Source organism: Lissotriton helveticus, chromosome 3_2, assembly GCF_964261635.1.
Source record: "Lissotriton helveticus chromosome 3_2, aLisHel1.1, whole genome shotgun sequence".
Classification (NCBI taxonomy): Eukaryota; Metazoa; Chordata; class Amphibia; order Caudata; family Salamandridae; genus Lissotriton; species Lissotriton helveticus.
In genome coordinates this window covers 385479580-385495228 of record NC_136062.1, presented here as the reverse complement: position 1 = coordinate 385495228, position 15649 = coordinate 385479580, and the positions used below count along the sequence as shown (strand labels likewise).

The 15649-nt window shown below is 43.9% G+C and overlaps 1 protein-coding gene across 1 annotated transcript in view; it reads right to left on the bottom strand.

Moving 5' to 3' along the window:
• Positions 1 to 4167: 4167 nt before the first annotated feature.
• The window catches only part of FBXO3 (F-box protein 3), a 138748-nt gene continuing 127266 nt past the window's right edge, over positions 4168 to 15649 (bottom strand). The window contains exon 11 of the mRNA XM_078684269.1: positions 4168 to 5174. Within this exon, the coding sequence (XP_078540395.1) occupies positions 5049 to 5174 (126 nt within the window). The 3' untranslated portion in view covers positions 4168 to 5048. The remainder of the gene's footprint in view (positions 5175 to 15649) is intronic.

Genomic DNA, 15649 nt, shown 5'->3' with positions numbered 1-15649 from the left:
TACTTGGCATGGTATTGTGGACTGTATTGGAATGGTGACCATTCCATCATCTGTGCCCATTGCTGGATAGGATGCCACAGAGAGAGGTGTTTTTGCTTCTCTAAAGGCCTTGGCCCTGACACTCTTGAATAACGACCATTGAGAACAAGTTTGATGGCTATCGCTTAAGACAAAGAGCTAGAACTGAAATATTGAAAAAGGACACTAAGGATCCAACAATACTTTTATGTACTACACAGGAACCTGGAGCCAACAAGGTGCATATACGAATTGGAGGGTAGAAAACAAAACGATCAAACATGAATGTGCAATGTTCTTTGAGTAGAGTTGCCGTAAACAACTCGTGACTCGAGAAATTTCTTTGAAGAAAAACAAGTTGTAAACATCTCAGTCCAACACTAGATGGCAGAAGTTTGCTAAGCATGTGTATCTTCATCCACACATGCAAGGATGATAAATAAACAGACATACAGAGAGACAGACAGATCTTGTTTGGCATAATTCTGTTTATTTATTATAACTGTTACTCCACCTTTATCTGTTGATTTCAATATGATATCCTCATTAAGCTTGTTTCTGCACCTTCCTCTGCTCCTCCTGGCTTTGCCTTTGAACCAGTGTTTTTTTCTTTAAACAGGAACACAAGCTGAAGTGCTAAATTCACATGAAGTAGATGCTTGTGTATTTACCTATTGGTGTCCTCTTGGGGTATTACATATTTTGAGTGTTCTAGAGGCAGTTGAATTCTTACTTGACAGTATCTATCCGTTACTCTGCAGTGGTGTTCTACCCCTTCTCTCGTATACAGTTTAGACTAAGGGCAGACAACCTTTTTATACTGTGCAGTATACCTTATATACTTTGTTGAGTGTCATTATAATTCTGTTACAGCTTTGAATCAATATGTTATAGTATTTTCTGCAATTTTGTAACTGGTTTAATGCCTTCAAGATTCACTTCCACCTCATGGAAATTATTAGTCAAGTTTACAATGGTACGTAAAATGATTGTTGATATATCATTTATTTTGGTTGTACTATCGTCTATAAGTAAATTCTTTATTCTCTCAACATAAAGTTGGTAGTCACAGAATTTGATTCATGGAATTCAATGAAGCTTATAGAACACTCGTCAGAAATATGACCAAACCATAGCTGACCACTGCTAAATCATTGATAATCATGAAATGGCAATGAACATAAACAAACTGGAAACAACAGATTCTCTTCTAAATAATAGGTTTATGTTTTCAGCAAAGAGTGAGTATGTTCAGGTACAAAGTCATGAAATTGTATATGCCAAAGTAAAGTGATGGTTATTTAGTACAAGGGTATCTCTCTTTAACCCCTCCCACGCTCATGACGAGCTCAGCTCGTCATGAGGTACACCTCTCGTACACTCATGACGAGCTCAGCTCGTCATGAACCGCAGGTTTTAGCATTCTTCAGCGCACCGCGGTAAATCTGCACCGCGTTGATGCGGTTAAAATATTTGCTCTTACGTGTCATTCAGTGTGCCATCCCTGCACTGTTGTATTCCACTGGACTTTATATTCTTGCCTAAAGTTGTCAGAATATATATAAATATTTCTTTCTTCTTTCTGAAGGTTCTGCATCTCATGCCTTACCTCAGTCTAGATGCAATCTTGGGTTTAGGCGTTTCATGAATCTTGGAGGGATCGAGCCACAAGGCAGGTCTCCAAATTAGTTCAAGTACATGAAAGCTATTGCCTTCATCATGTACATAATGGCTATTGCTCAAAGAATGGTTGAGAGATCAGCAGACAGTGCATCTACCCTTAGTATACCAGTAGCAGTTGAGACAATTCGTCCCATGAGTTACACAACTTAACTCCCTGGCTGAGTTGCCACGCAGGACTCTGTTGCTCAATATAGTCCTTCATTTCAACTCATCCATTCACAGGAAAGGCGGTTTCTCATCGGCATATTCCCAGGAATACTAGGTTTGGAAGCTCACTTCTAAGATACTCCCCTGCTTGATCTCAAAAAAGTTAAGCTTTATAAAATCAAATCAACATTATTACTTTTTACAAGAATTAACCTTTCCGTAGGGACATAGAAATAAATGTAAGCTAGTAGTACGGTATCCTTGACAGCACACCAGACAAAAAGGTAGCTTTGCAAAATTTGTGTGCATAACAACTCTGTTGACCAAGCCTATCCACTTTTGTGATTGGATAGCATTTAATAATTCATAAATGCGCTGGAAATCAAACAACCACCTCTCCATTGGCATTTTGTCGATTCAAATTCAATGCGATGTAAGGGATTCTAACAACATTCATGTCTTTTGAACCCCTTAAAGTCACACACTTCCAACCTAATCTTTAAAAAATTACAGCATGTTCATCCCTTAAGCCAGTGGTGCCTGTTGGTTTAGATAAGACTGCCAACTTCAACCACTAAAGTTTCAGATAGAAAGTTTTTAAGAGTGCCCTTGTTCTGCTTTGGACTATCCAGCTCAGATTCTCAGTACTCAAACTTACATTTTGCTGCTTGGCTGGAATCAATTTTGTGTTTCATGCTGGTCTTGCCTGTTTATACATAGTGAAACCTGTCCTCAAGATACCAGCTAAAACAAATATATTAGAAACAATACATATCACTCTGAACTCAATTTACTATGCTCCCAAACATACCGAAAATACTAGACAAAACCATAGCTCATCCGGCAGAACTAGTCTCAGGATCCAGCTGAGAGATTTAACCTGGTTGATGACCCTTCCCAACTCTCTGAAAACTGAGACTTGGCTCTAACTTATAACACCAGGTAGTAGAGGCGAGGGTTGTGCAGAGGGCATGAAGCAGTGAAAAGAGAAGGTGTCAGGACACAGGAGAGGTTGCGGGCTGGCATGGTGTACATTCTGTACTCCTCTGTACACAGGAGGGAGTCAGAAGTGGGTCAGAGGCTGGAGCCAGATTGCATGTGCAACTCTTGTGATGGTACCGGCTGGATTTTCTCGTTGGTAAACTCTAACCCAAAGTACCTGCATCCTGGAATTCTGTATGCGGGAACATCAGGCCAGGAGTAGTTGAGCAGAGTGGAAACCCACCCAGGAATACCGCTCAGCACTTGAAAGAGAGTCAATACATCCTTACCGGCCTGTACGAAGTGTTATGGCAGCAGAAGCTCTCAAGTAGGCACTTTTGAGTAAAGTCTGGGGGAGATGTGGCTTCAATTACTGACCTTGAAAATCTGCAGGCCTGAGTTCTAATACCAGCTTCAGTACTTGAACAAAGTGCTGGTGTTCCTGGGCAAGACACTCTGGTCCATCTTGTAAATATATATATTGCAAGTACGCAAACAAAAGCAATGTGTGTTATAGTGATGTCTGTATTGCATGTTGGCACCTCCCAATAACATCCTGGTTTCTGTAATCCAGTCTCAACTAAACCGACATACACATTGCGCTTCTACATACAACACTATGTTTAGTGTTTGTTTCTATGACAATATATTAGTAAGATGTTCCATTGTTCCAAGGAGCGGACTCCTTACTAGGCTAAATATCAAGTAAAGAACATATAATTCTAATTTACTTGTCAATATGCAGACTTCCAATATCATGATCTCATCTTACTTTACAGAGGCTGTTCGTTCCAATTGCATGAGAGCAATTATCAGTACTCAGGCTCACCTTTCTATTCTTTACTCACTCTTTCGGTGTACCATTTGGTCAGCTAGCATTTTATCTAGAAACCTTTATAATGTACGTGCTTCGACATAGACTCTGGCAGATGTTCAAGTAATGTGCAAAGAGGCACTTTACCATCCCATGTGCAATGCCATTTTATAAATCACCTGAAATTCGAAAATCAGGGGCCTGATATACTTCTATAATCTGGTCAAGGGGACAGTAGCTTGTGAAGAGGAGGAGAGAGGGCCAGGGTGAGAAAGAGTTGATGTATGTGGAAAGATGACACTGATAGTAAGATTTAATTAATCGGGGCATGTAATGGCCAACCCCTTCACACAAAAGTAATTACACTGCGTCACTCAGGCACCAACAGAGTCGGTATCAAGGCTATGCGATTGATTGAAAAAGATTATTGAATGATGGTGCCTAAATCTAATCTAAGCAGAAAATATGATGCATTCAAGAGACCTCAACTCCTGCCTTTTAAAGACAAGAAAACAGAACAAGAGCACACATATCATCATCTTTATTCATGAAATGAGAGGCAGCTAAAACACCAGGCAAAACCAAAAAACGGTCTGTATTAAATAAACCTCCCACTTTGGGAACTAAGCTTTAGTTCACAGAAGCTCAGATTTTCCAGAGGGGGTGGGGTAGTGGGAGGAAAAGGCAACATGAGCAGAAAGAGAATCAAGTAAACAAGAAAACAATGTGCAACACACAAAGTAAACAAACAAAAAACAGTTTTTACTTGTTTGCAGAAATATTCTGTGTCCCCATTATATGCAACCAAGAGCTGAGGAGGTTGATTGTATGGATTTAGAGCATGGTTTAGAAGTGTCTGAAGAAATTATGAAAGCAACTCAAATGCAGCCCATAAGGATTAGAGGCAGGATTAATTTGACTTGAATGTAAGGCCGTAAATGTCAAAATCGGAATAACTGTCACACAAGCTTAAAAACAAGTATTCGTCAGTACACAACTTATTCTCAGGAGTAGAAAATCAGGGTTGAATTATTACCTAGTGCCCGTACCACAGGTACGTTTCAACGGCTAATTATAAAAAACAATCTTGTTTTTCTAGACATACCAAAAACCAAAGAAACAAAAACAAATTCAATAATATATGTCCCTAAAAACGAAAAGTAGTAATACAATTATGATACTATTGTCATTCGAAGAAGTCGGATCTGGCACTGACCTCTGTTGGTAGCACCCGCCAGCCATAGGTCAGATCTAAATACAATACAAGAATTATGTACACTATACAGTATCCCGTATATTGGTGGCATAGCACTGTCACTCCTATGTAGAAGCCAAAAAAAGTTTTTGCAGGGAGTGAAGCATAAAGAGGGATTATCAGGTTATACCATGGCCACTTGGTGTGAAGTCAGGTGTGGCGCGGGCAGCGCATGGTTGGGTCAGGAAGAACCAAGACCCGGCGCCGTGGTCGCTCATCGTAGTCTTCATCTCTTGGTTCCTCTCCATACAAGGCATATTCATCTTTGCCACTCTCCTAGAGACCAACAAGAGCCAGGCAAGTCATTTGCATTTCGGTTACGACATGGTACACAAATCATAAAAGCACTCAAGGCCTCCTTTATTTTGAGAATGGGCCAATATGGTTTGCTGCAGTGCTCAACAATAACATGTGCATTACATTACTGTGAAATGCTACAAATTCCATTAAATAAGCATAAACTTCAGATCACTTCCAGGTCAATCTTTCTGAAAATTCAGGTGTACACGCCAATATATTTTCAATGATGCCTCGAAGAGTAGCTCAAGAGGCACTATATGACAGCACAAATCTTTCTGTTTCAAGGCAGGTATAGTGTTAATGCTGGAGTTGGAAAACAAAAAAGCTGTCTGCTTGTTGTTTCTGCATTCACAAGTGCTCTGAAGCAAAACAAACAGATAAGCAACTATCTCAAACTGCTCACTCCAGCTACAAGCAAAGATGCACATGCTTTACAGAGATGCTGCAAAGTCAGTAGAGTTCTCAAGTTGTCCTTAATTTTACTACACAGTCACCCCTAGTTTTTGGCAAGAATCACTAGGAGTTCTGATTCTTGCGGTATGAATTTTATAAAGACGAAAATAAACCTGCAAGTACCAGTCAGCAAAGTGCTACGCGGAAACAGCTCAGACTGATAACATATACCACCTATTTTGGGGCAACTTGAGATGTCGGACTAATAATTGGTGATCAGTTTTAAAAGAGATTTGTTGTGCTGTATAAATGTACATCCTAGAAAGAAATTTAGGTAAAATCAGATTTTAAAACACTGCTAGTAAATTGGCGTAAATCCATTGAAATCAAGACACTGTGTGCTTTTTCAAATCTTTTGTAAGTGGATTTTGTGCCGTTGCTTTTCTTCATTTAATTTTAGAAACAAAAATAAAGATTATACTATCATAGTAGTTTGTATGGTATACATATTTTTTTGAAGTGCAAAATATGGTGTAACATTCTGCACAGGGGTAGGGTCTATGATGATTCTGAATTAGTGATTCTTGAGGTGTTATGGATTGGGCTCATGCATTCATAAAAAGATGCAGCACTGATTTTTTGCCTGCACTAACCCGCCCACCCCCCAAGAAAACTACTTTCCTACCTTAAGAAGAGGAGTCTGCTTTCCTTACAGACTTCTCTCTACACTGGTTAGTGAAATGTTAAATAAAACGGACAGCTAAACCACCAAATTAACATGATCTTGTGAGGGGCCATAATTAAGTACAAAGGGTTACATGACTACCAGACATGTTGTTTACTAACCCTTCTACAATACATTGTCAAAACCGTGCAGGGTTGGGCCATTATTAGTGGCAAATGCTGCTCTATACCCTTTATGCAATATTTAATTACTGCCATTCTGAACTAAGAAACCACTGTGTTTGGTCCTCGCAAACAGTATTAGATCTTGCAGTTTCACTTGTAGCAAAGGACATGACAATAATTCCACCACTACTAAAAGAGGTAGACCAATACAACCTTAACTCTTACCGTTTCTGGGCAATATGTCTCTCTAAAAGTACCATATCACAAATGTCTATCCTAATGGATGAAACAGTTTTGTGATAGATCACCTTGAAACACTCAAGACTTCCACACATTCGTGGTAGAGGTGCACTTGAGCAAACTGCAAGACCTCAGATGATGGTGAAAGAGTTGAGATAGACCTCCATGATATGATTTTCCGGTCTTATTATGAAAAGCAATTGCCTACACTCACCTTGTGAGGTATTTGTATCTCTCAGTCACAAAACACTGCCTTGTCAGTCAAGTACACCGTAGCGTGATTATATATATTAATTACTACTGCATATTTCTGATTATTTACTGCATCAGCTGTAATACTTGGAAAAGTGTCACCAAATCCCATGTACCAGCACAGCTACAGTGCATTGCTGATGCAACCTTGTGTACAAGTGGATGTGGAATTTTGTCATTTTTTCCTTTCTCTTGTTGCACAAAGACTGACTTCAGGAATGCAAACTATCTAGATATCTGGTTCTTGTGTCTAAATGTGTGAATCCTGAATATGATAACAATGCAATATTGCCTTCTTCTCTTGGGACATGCATTTCAGTGAGTGTGATACACTATGCAATGGGCCATCACTATTTTGCCTGAGCAGCCCAAAAGAATTGAGGTCATCTTGTTCATAAACACAAAGAGATGGTGGACGGAGCGCCGACACCTTTCAGACACTCACCCCCAGTCACAGATCTGGCTTGAATCCATCATTGTGCTTTAGCTCACTTCCCCACCCCAGTTTAGACCCAGCTACATGCAAATCAGTCTTGATCTTGTGCCTCATGGGAACAGTCCAGCCCGAACTGCTAAGCCAGGTCTTCCCTGAACCGGAAACAAGCATCCTGGGACGGGTTTTCTGGGTAACACCCTTCATCAGCCAGGCTAGCATGAATCCAGTGGCAAAGGGAGTAAGGGACCCACGAATGGGCATACCCTGCCAACTTAGGGTGAACAAAGCAAACACAAGGAGATGATGGACAGAGTGCTGAAACTTTTCAGACACTCGCCTCAGTCACAGATCTGGGTTGAATCCATCATCGTTCTTTAGCTCACTTTGCCACTTCAGTTCCGGTCGAAGGATGCTTGTCTCCAGTCCATGGAGGACCTGGCCTGGCAGTTTGGGCTGGACTGTTCCCATTGGGCGCAGGGTCAAGACTGATTTGCATATGGCTGGGTCCAACATAGAATTGCATGGTGAGCAAAAACACAATGGATTTAGGCCCAGCTCTCTGTACTGGGGTGAATGTATGACATTGTTCTGCATTCTGTCCATCAATTGTTCTTTTTGCATTTGTCACCCTGAGTGGGACGGGTATGCCCAGACGTGGGTCCCGTGCTCTCTATGCCACTGGAGTCAAGCTATCCTGGCTGATGAGGGCTGAAAGCCCGAAACGGGTCCTAGGATTCTTGTTTCCAGTCCAGAGAGACGTTTGTCTTATTTAGGCATATTTATAGGTCTGCTCACGTGAGTGCACTTAAACTTATTTTCTATTCATTTAAAAAGTTGTTGGCTTTAAAGAGCTTTAGAAATAACTTTTAGATTCCACTATGTTTGAGGCTAAAGCTGGGAATTCTAACAAAGTTACACATTGTGCTCAGGTTTGGGCATCAGCTTGCTAAAGGAAGCTTAGTGAGCAATTGTGTGGGTTCCAAGGCTTCCTTCTCTGTTTTGGCAACAGTGTAGACACCCTTTATTTCAATAAACATTATTGATGTTAAGTAACTGAAGTTCTAATACGTCTGATGTCAGAGAATATGATCACAACACCAACACTGTCAAAGGCGAGTCTCTTTTAAAGTCATGCAAACTGTGTTTTTGTGATTTTGATGTTGAGAATGTGCCACTGCTATGCCCTTTGTCACATTTCTAGTTACCTTCGCCTATGGCATGGTAAGAACGTTTAAGAAGAAATGCGTTACTTACCTGTAACTGCAGTTATCCAGTATTGGTGTCTTTCATAGATTCACATGCCTGAATCATTCCCCGTCGTCGAGACGGGAGTCTCCGGTACATAGAAAAGTAATGTCTTATAGACATACATAGAGAATAGTAGGCCTAAAGGCCTCACCTTAGTAACATATCCATGTCCTTTTGTAAAAAGGACCAAACTCTAGAGAAGAGCCAATCAGCTATCACCTCCCTCTAGAACCTTCCTGGCAGGAGCCTCAGTTCCTCAGATTTTCGTACGCACTAAGCTAAGTAGGCGTGACACTGAGAGAGTTAGGTGAGGCCTTCCAGGGGAGGCGGGAGGGTTGCATGTGAATCTATGAAAGACACCAATACTGGATAACTGCAGTTACAGGTAAGTAACGCATTTCTTATCCAGTATTATGGGTGTCTTTCATAGATTCACATGCCTGAATCAGACTAGCAAGCAATGCAGAGTGCACATTTCTGATGGAACAGCATATACAAGTCCTTAGATAAGACGCATCATGCGAGCATGAACCATCATTAGACCCCCACAATAAGTATTACTAAAGAAATGGGCACACCAGAGTAGGATGGAGGGACGGAGGAAGGCTCACCTTACTGAAAAGATGGCGTAACACTGATTGTCTCACTGCTGCATCATTCATCAGCTCCATATCCAGGCAGTAGTGCCTAGTGAAGGTATGCGGCGACTTCCATGTTGCCGCCCTGCAAATGTCAATGACTGGCACCCCTGCAAAGAGAGCTAAAGAAGTGGACATGGCTCTCGTGGAGTGCGATCTCACTTTGGAATGCAATGGCTGTCCAGCTTGGTCATGACAGAAAGCAATGGCTGCAGAAATCCATCTGGAGATGCTCTGCTTAGCAAGCGGTAGACATTTTCTAGGTCTGCTGTAAGCTATGAATAGCTGGTTAGATTTCCTGAATGTTTTCGTTTTGTCAGTGTAAACTTCAAGCATCGCTTGAGATCCAAAGAAAGCAGCGATTTCTCAGCTGCCGTGCTTGGGTTCGGAAAGAAGGAACGCAGAACCACAGGTTCATTTAGGTGGAAGTCCAACGGGACTTTTGAGATAAACCTAGGATTGGTTCTCAGGATTACTCTGTCGTTATTAAACTGTAGAAAAAGATCCTGGATTGAAAACGCCTGTAGCTCACTGACCCCCCTTGCAGATGTGAGCGTCAGGAGGAGTGCTGATTTCCACGAGGCATACTTTAGGTCAGCTCTGTGTACTGGTTTGAACGGATGTTTCATGAGCTGGTTAAGAACCACATTGAGATGCCAGGCAGGTGGCAACATCCTTACTGGCGGGAAAGATCTGTATAATCGTTTTAGAAATTGCTTAATCAATCCGCTTGACCAGAGCGATGGACTCGTTGAAGTTCTTTATAACGAGATATTGCTGCTAAGTGTACTTTAATGGAGGAGTGGGCTAGGCCTGACTGTGCCAGATGTAATAGATAGGGTAATATTTGCTCCGGTGATGTGGAGAAAGGCCGAATCCCGTGATCTGCACACCAAACACAAAAGCGCTTCCATTTCAGGGAATACGTCTTGGTCGTGCTATCCGCCCTTGCTCTGGCAAGAATGTCTACAGTCTTGTGGAATATTCAGATTGTGGAACTCTCTGAACACAGGAGCCGGGCGACTAACCTGAGAGACCTCAGATCCAGATGTTGAACTTTATTGCTGTTCATTGTAAGCAGAGATAGATACTGCCCAGGTGGACCGGCGGCTCCAGGGATAGACGGTGGAGCTCTGTGAACCAATGTTGCCTCGGCCAAGTTGGGGCTATTACAATTAGAGTACAAGGCTCCACCTAAATTTTCCTGAGGACTCTGGGAAGCATCGGGAATGGCGGAAAGGCGTACGCAACGACGTTGCGCCATGCGATGGAAGATGCATTCCCTAGAGACCCTGACTGGGGATGCCAACTTGCGAAGTGTGGGCATTTGGTGTTCATTGTCGTCGCAAATAGATCGATTTGCGGCGTGCCCCATCTGGAGAAGATCTGGTCGATAATTTGTTGATCTAGCTCCCACTCGTGTGACGATGTTTTCTGCCTGCTCAACAAGTCGGAGAGCACATTGTCCGTGCCTGGGACATATTCCGCTCTTAGGGTTATATTGTGGAGTATGAGCCAATTCCAGATTATTTTTTGCAACTCGTGATAGTGTGTCAGCGAGCGTGTCCCTCCCTCTTTGTTGAGGTAGTGCTTAGTCGTGGTGTTGTCTGCCCAGATGAGCACCAGGGAATGTTTTATTCTTGGCAGGAAAGCTTGAAGGGCCAGGAAGACTGCCCGCAGTTCGAGCAGATTGATATGTAGTTTCTTCTCCATAGGAGACCACTACCCGCTTATCTGTAGCTCTTGCAGAAAAGCTCCCCAGCCTTCCAAGTAGGCGCCTGTTGTGAGAACATGAGGAGCAGCCGGAAGCAGGAATGACAAGCCTTGAGAGAGGTTTTGAGATGACATCCACCATTGCAGGGCTCCGACCATCTGAGGATTCACTTTTATGTGGTCGTCGAATGACCTTGCGCATTGGACCCACTGCTTCAAGAGCGCCTCCTGTAGATTCCTCATTCGTAGTTGACAGTGAGGAATCAGGAGGATACACGCTGACATCCCCAGGAGGGATTTGAAGTGACTGACTGTCAAGACTTTCTTCGAGGCTACTATAGCAGCTAGTGCAAGGGGCTTGTACATCCTCTCTCTGGATGGGAAAGCTTTTGCTGACCGTGTGTCCAGGGTTGCACCTAGGAAACTGATGCACTGAGAAGGTTGTAGGACCGATTTTTCCTGATTGAGGGTGAGACCCTAGCAATCGAAAAGCTTTAAACAGGCGTTGGAAGACCTGGACGCGTCTTCTAAGGATGGAGTCCTGACCAGCCAGTCATCCAGATACGGAAAGACGTGATGGCACTGTCTGAGATATGCCGCCACCGGGGTACGACATTTCGTGAATATGCGCGGTGCAGACTTGAGCCCGAAGGGCAGAACGCGAAACTGCAAGTGTCTGCTCGCTACTGCAAATCGCAAGTACCTTTTTGTGATTCCTGTGAATTTGGATATGGAAGTAAGCGTCCTGTATGTCTAGGGACGCCCTACAATCCTGCTGTTACAGTAGTTGCAAGACCTCCTGGATCGTTACCATGCGAAACCACTACTTCTTAGGAATTTGTTGAGGGCCCTAAGGTCCAAAATTGGTCTCCACTTCTTGTCTTTTTTCTGGATATAAGCAGCAAGAATAAAACCCTTTTCCCTTCTGAGATGGAGGTACTCTCTCTATTGCTCCTTTCTGCAGCATAATCGAGATCTCTCATAGAAGCAGCCATAGATTTTTGTTATTTCCGCTGTCCTGTACCTTGAAAGGACGACCTCCCAAAAGAGGATTGCTTGTTTTGCTGTTGTTGGCGCTGTTGGTATTGCGGTCTACTCTGGCCTGAAGGGCAGGAAGACCTGTATTAATAATTTCCTCTGTAGGAAGACTGTCCTCTTCCTCTATTTCTACAACAGGACTGGTTCTTATACTGAAGAGTGCCCAAAGGTCTCGCAGTGTCTGCTTCATCAATTTTTCGTGCCAAATAGTAACTGGCTAACATATGGCATGCCCAAAATCTTTGTTTGCACCTCAGGACGGAAAGAGGTTGCCTTTAGCCATCCTTGGAGCCGCAAGACTGCTGCTCCAGCCAACTGGCGGAACCCTGTCATAGCGATATCCATCGCGCAGTCTATAGTTTCTGACGTCGATGCCTCATCATCTAGCAGAATCCTCTTTACTTCCACTTTGGATGAATCTGGCAATTCCGACAGCTATGGGGCTATGTGTGCCCACAATTGCCTATTATAGCGTCCCAAGAGCGCTAGGGCGTTCGCGGCCTTTACCGTCATTGCCGATATTGAGGAAAACCTGTTCCCAATGTTGTCCACTCTTCTTACCTCCTTACCAGGAGGAAGCGACAAAGGGGCCGAAGGATTCCTTGAGGTCTTCTAGGCCGCCTGTGTCACCAAGGAGTCCGGCTTAGGATGCCCTGTTAAACACGCGGGTGCTGTATCTGGCGCCCTATACTTCTTATCCAACTGAGGGATCACTGGTGATACAGAGGAGGGGTTCTGCATGACCTTTACCCCTTCTGACTATAGATAATCGGTATTGACCTTACTGCCTTCTTGAGAGGTTCTGTGAAGTCATACAAGAAGCAGACCGGTTCTTGAGAGACCATTGCGATCTTAAAACGCTGAGCAGCCCTCTCTACCACATTATAAGAGATTCCAAAATTGTCGGAATTTCCCTCGTCGACGGGTCCGTCGACGAGATCGGCGTCATAGACTATGCCGTCGTAGACGAGCAGTCATAGACGAGGCCGTCGTAGGCAACATCATAGACGATCCGTCGTAGACGAGGCCGTCAATGAGGAGCCATCGTAGAGGAGCAATTGTAGATGAGGCCATCGTAGACGAGGCCATGGTAGACGAGGCCATTGTAGACGAGGCCATGGTAGACTAGGCCATGGTAGACTAGGCCATCATCGACGCCATAGACAGGCCGTCGTAGACGAGCAGTCATAGACGAGGCCGTCGATGACGATGCCGTCGTAGATGAGCCATCGAAGACGAGCCCTCGTAGATGAGGCCATCGTAGACGAGGCCATCGTCGACGCCATAGACAGGTCGTCGTAGACGACGCAGTCGTAGACGAGGCCATTGTAGACAAGCCATCGCAGACGAGGCCACCGTAGACTAGGCCATCGTAGACTAGGCCATCGTCGACGCCGTAAACAGGCCGTCATCGACGAGCAGTCATAGACGAGGCCGTCGTCATCGACGAGCAGTCGTAGACGAGCCGTCGTAGACGAGCCATTGTAGATGAGCCATTGTAGATGAGCCATCGTAGATGAGGCAGTCGTCGACGCTGTAAACAGGCCATCGTCGACGAGCCGTCGTAGACGAGCCACCGTCGACGAGCCGTCGTAGATGAGCCACCGTCGACGAGCCATCGTCGACGAGCCTTCGTAGACGAGCCGTCGTAGACAGGCCATCGTAGATGAGGCCATCGTAGACGAGGCCATCGTAGACGAGGCCATCGTAGACGAGGCCATCGTAGATGAGGCCATCGTAGATGAGGCCATCGTAGATGAGGCCGTCGTCGACACAGTAAACAGGCCATCGTCGACGAGCCGTCGTCGACGAGCCATCGTCGACGAGCCATCGTCGACGAGCCGTCGTAGACGAGCCATCGTCGACGAGCCATCGTCGACGAGCCGTCGTAGACGAGCCGTCGTAGTCGAGCCGTCGTAGACGAGCCGTCGTAGACGAGCCGTCGTAGTCGATCTGTCGTAGACGAGCCGTCGTAGACGAGCCATCATAGACGAGCCGTCGTAGACGAGCCATCGTAGATGAGCCATCGTAGACGAGGCCATCGTAGATGAGGCCATCGTAGACGAGGCCATCGTAGACGAGGCCATCGTAGACGAAGAGGCTGTAATAGGCAATGATGATGGTTTCTTTGTCGACGATCCTGTTGACGATGTTGGCTTCTTAGTCTTTACCTCAGGAGGAATAGAAGACGCCTTCCTGAAGGGTCCTATGACCAGAGGAGGTGATTTTGACGGCTCAGAAGTCGCCTTTTTGACATGATTTTTCTCCAAAAGCAAGTCCTTTACTCTCCTTATCCACAGAGTGAGGAGATTTTTAAGAACTGCGCCCAGAAGACCCATGAGTGGTCTTTTTTGAGGGCCTTCTCAGGATGTTCCCCTGAGGAATGAGTCTGAGGAGATTCTCTTCTCTTTTGAGGTCTCCTAGACGTTGAGGATAACGCCTCATCACGGTCACTGGAGAAAATAAAAAACCTCCTTTCTGGTCTTAGTGTTTGACACCATATTAAAAATCACCCTTCACAACCTCTCAAAAACTTACTTGAGAAAGTGCGACATACCTTGTAGTCTTTGGCCTGTACCAGACCTTCTTTAAAGAATGTATTTGAAGATAATCCATAGTAGAAAAGAATCCTTGACAACAAAGTCATTTAATGAAGTGAAAAAAAACAGAATCTGAGCAGAGCTCAGAGGAGACTCCCTTAGCACAACGTGCGGTAGAAAATCTGAGGAACTGAGGCTCCTGCCAGGAAGGTTCTAGAGGGAGGTGATAGCTGATTGGCTCTTCTCTAGAGTTTGGTCCTTTTTACAAAAGGACATGGATATGTTACTAAGGTGAGGCCTTTAGGCCTACTATTCTCTATGTATGTCTATAAGACATTACTTTTCTATGTACCGGAGACTCCCGTCTCGACGACGGGGAATGATTCAGGCATGTGAATCTATGAAAGACACAAATAATACTGGATAAATCTTTCCAGTGACGCACCATGTTCCCTTTCAGGAAGAGGGGCAGAATGACGGTCTCTGAAATCCATATCGCTTGATCCAGAAAATGCTACATGGCTTAGGTTTTTGGCTTAACTCCTCTATTCTCAATTATACTGAGGTCATGTCCTTACAAACTACCTTCTACAATCCATGGCACTACTTGGCAGAACTGGAGAAGATGTATTAACAAAAAGTATTTTCGGGAAAACTTTTGAATCTTGCCAAAATAACACACATGCATTCATTTAGAAAAAAAAGAATATTGTTCTCACTAAAATACTGGATAAGAAATGCTTTCAAATTGGTGTTGTTTTGAGAAATAACTTCTTAATGCTCCTTAACATCTCTGCCTCTCAACTCTATCAAATTTGACAAACTGCAAAAGAGATGACCCTATTAAACTCATTTTATGAAACTTTACAAGGTGGTCCAAAACACCCTTTACAATTTACCTGAAACATATTGCTATGACACAAAATCAACTTTAGTTGCTATAGTTATTCAACAACTACCAGTTTGATGCTTCACCTCACCTACAGGCTCCCATCGAATCCCATCTGATGATTCTTTGTAAGAATGCGTACATTTTATAATTTGCATATTTCTTCCTTTTTAGGTCTCACCTACGCAGCTGCAAAGGAGGAGATCTAATGCCAT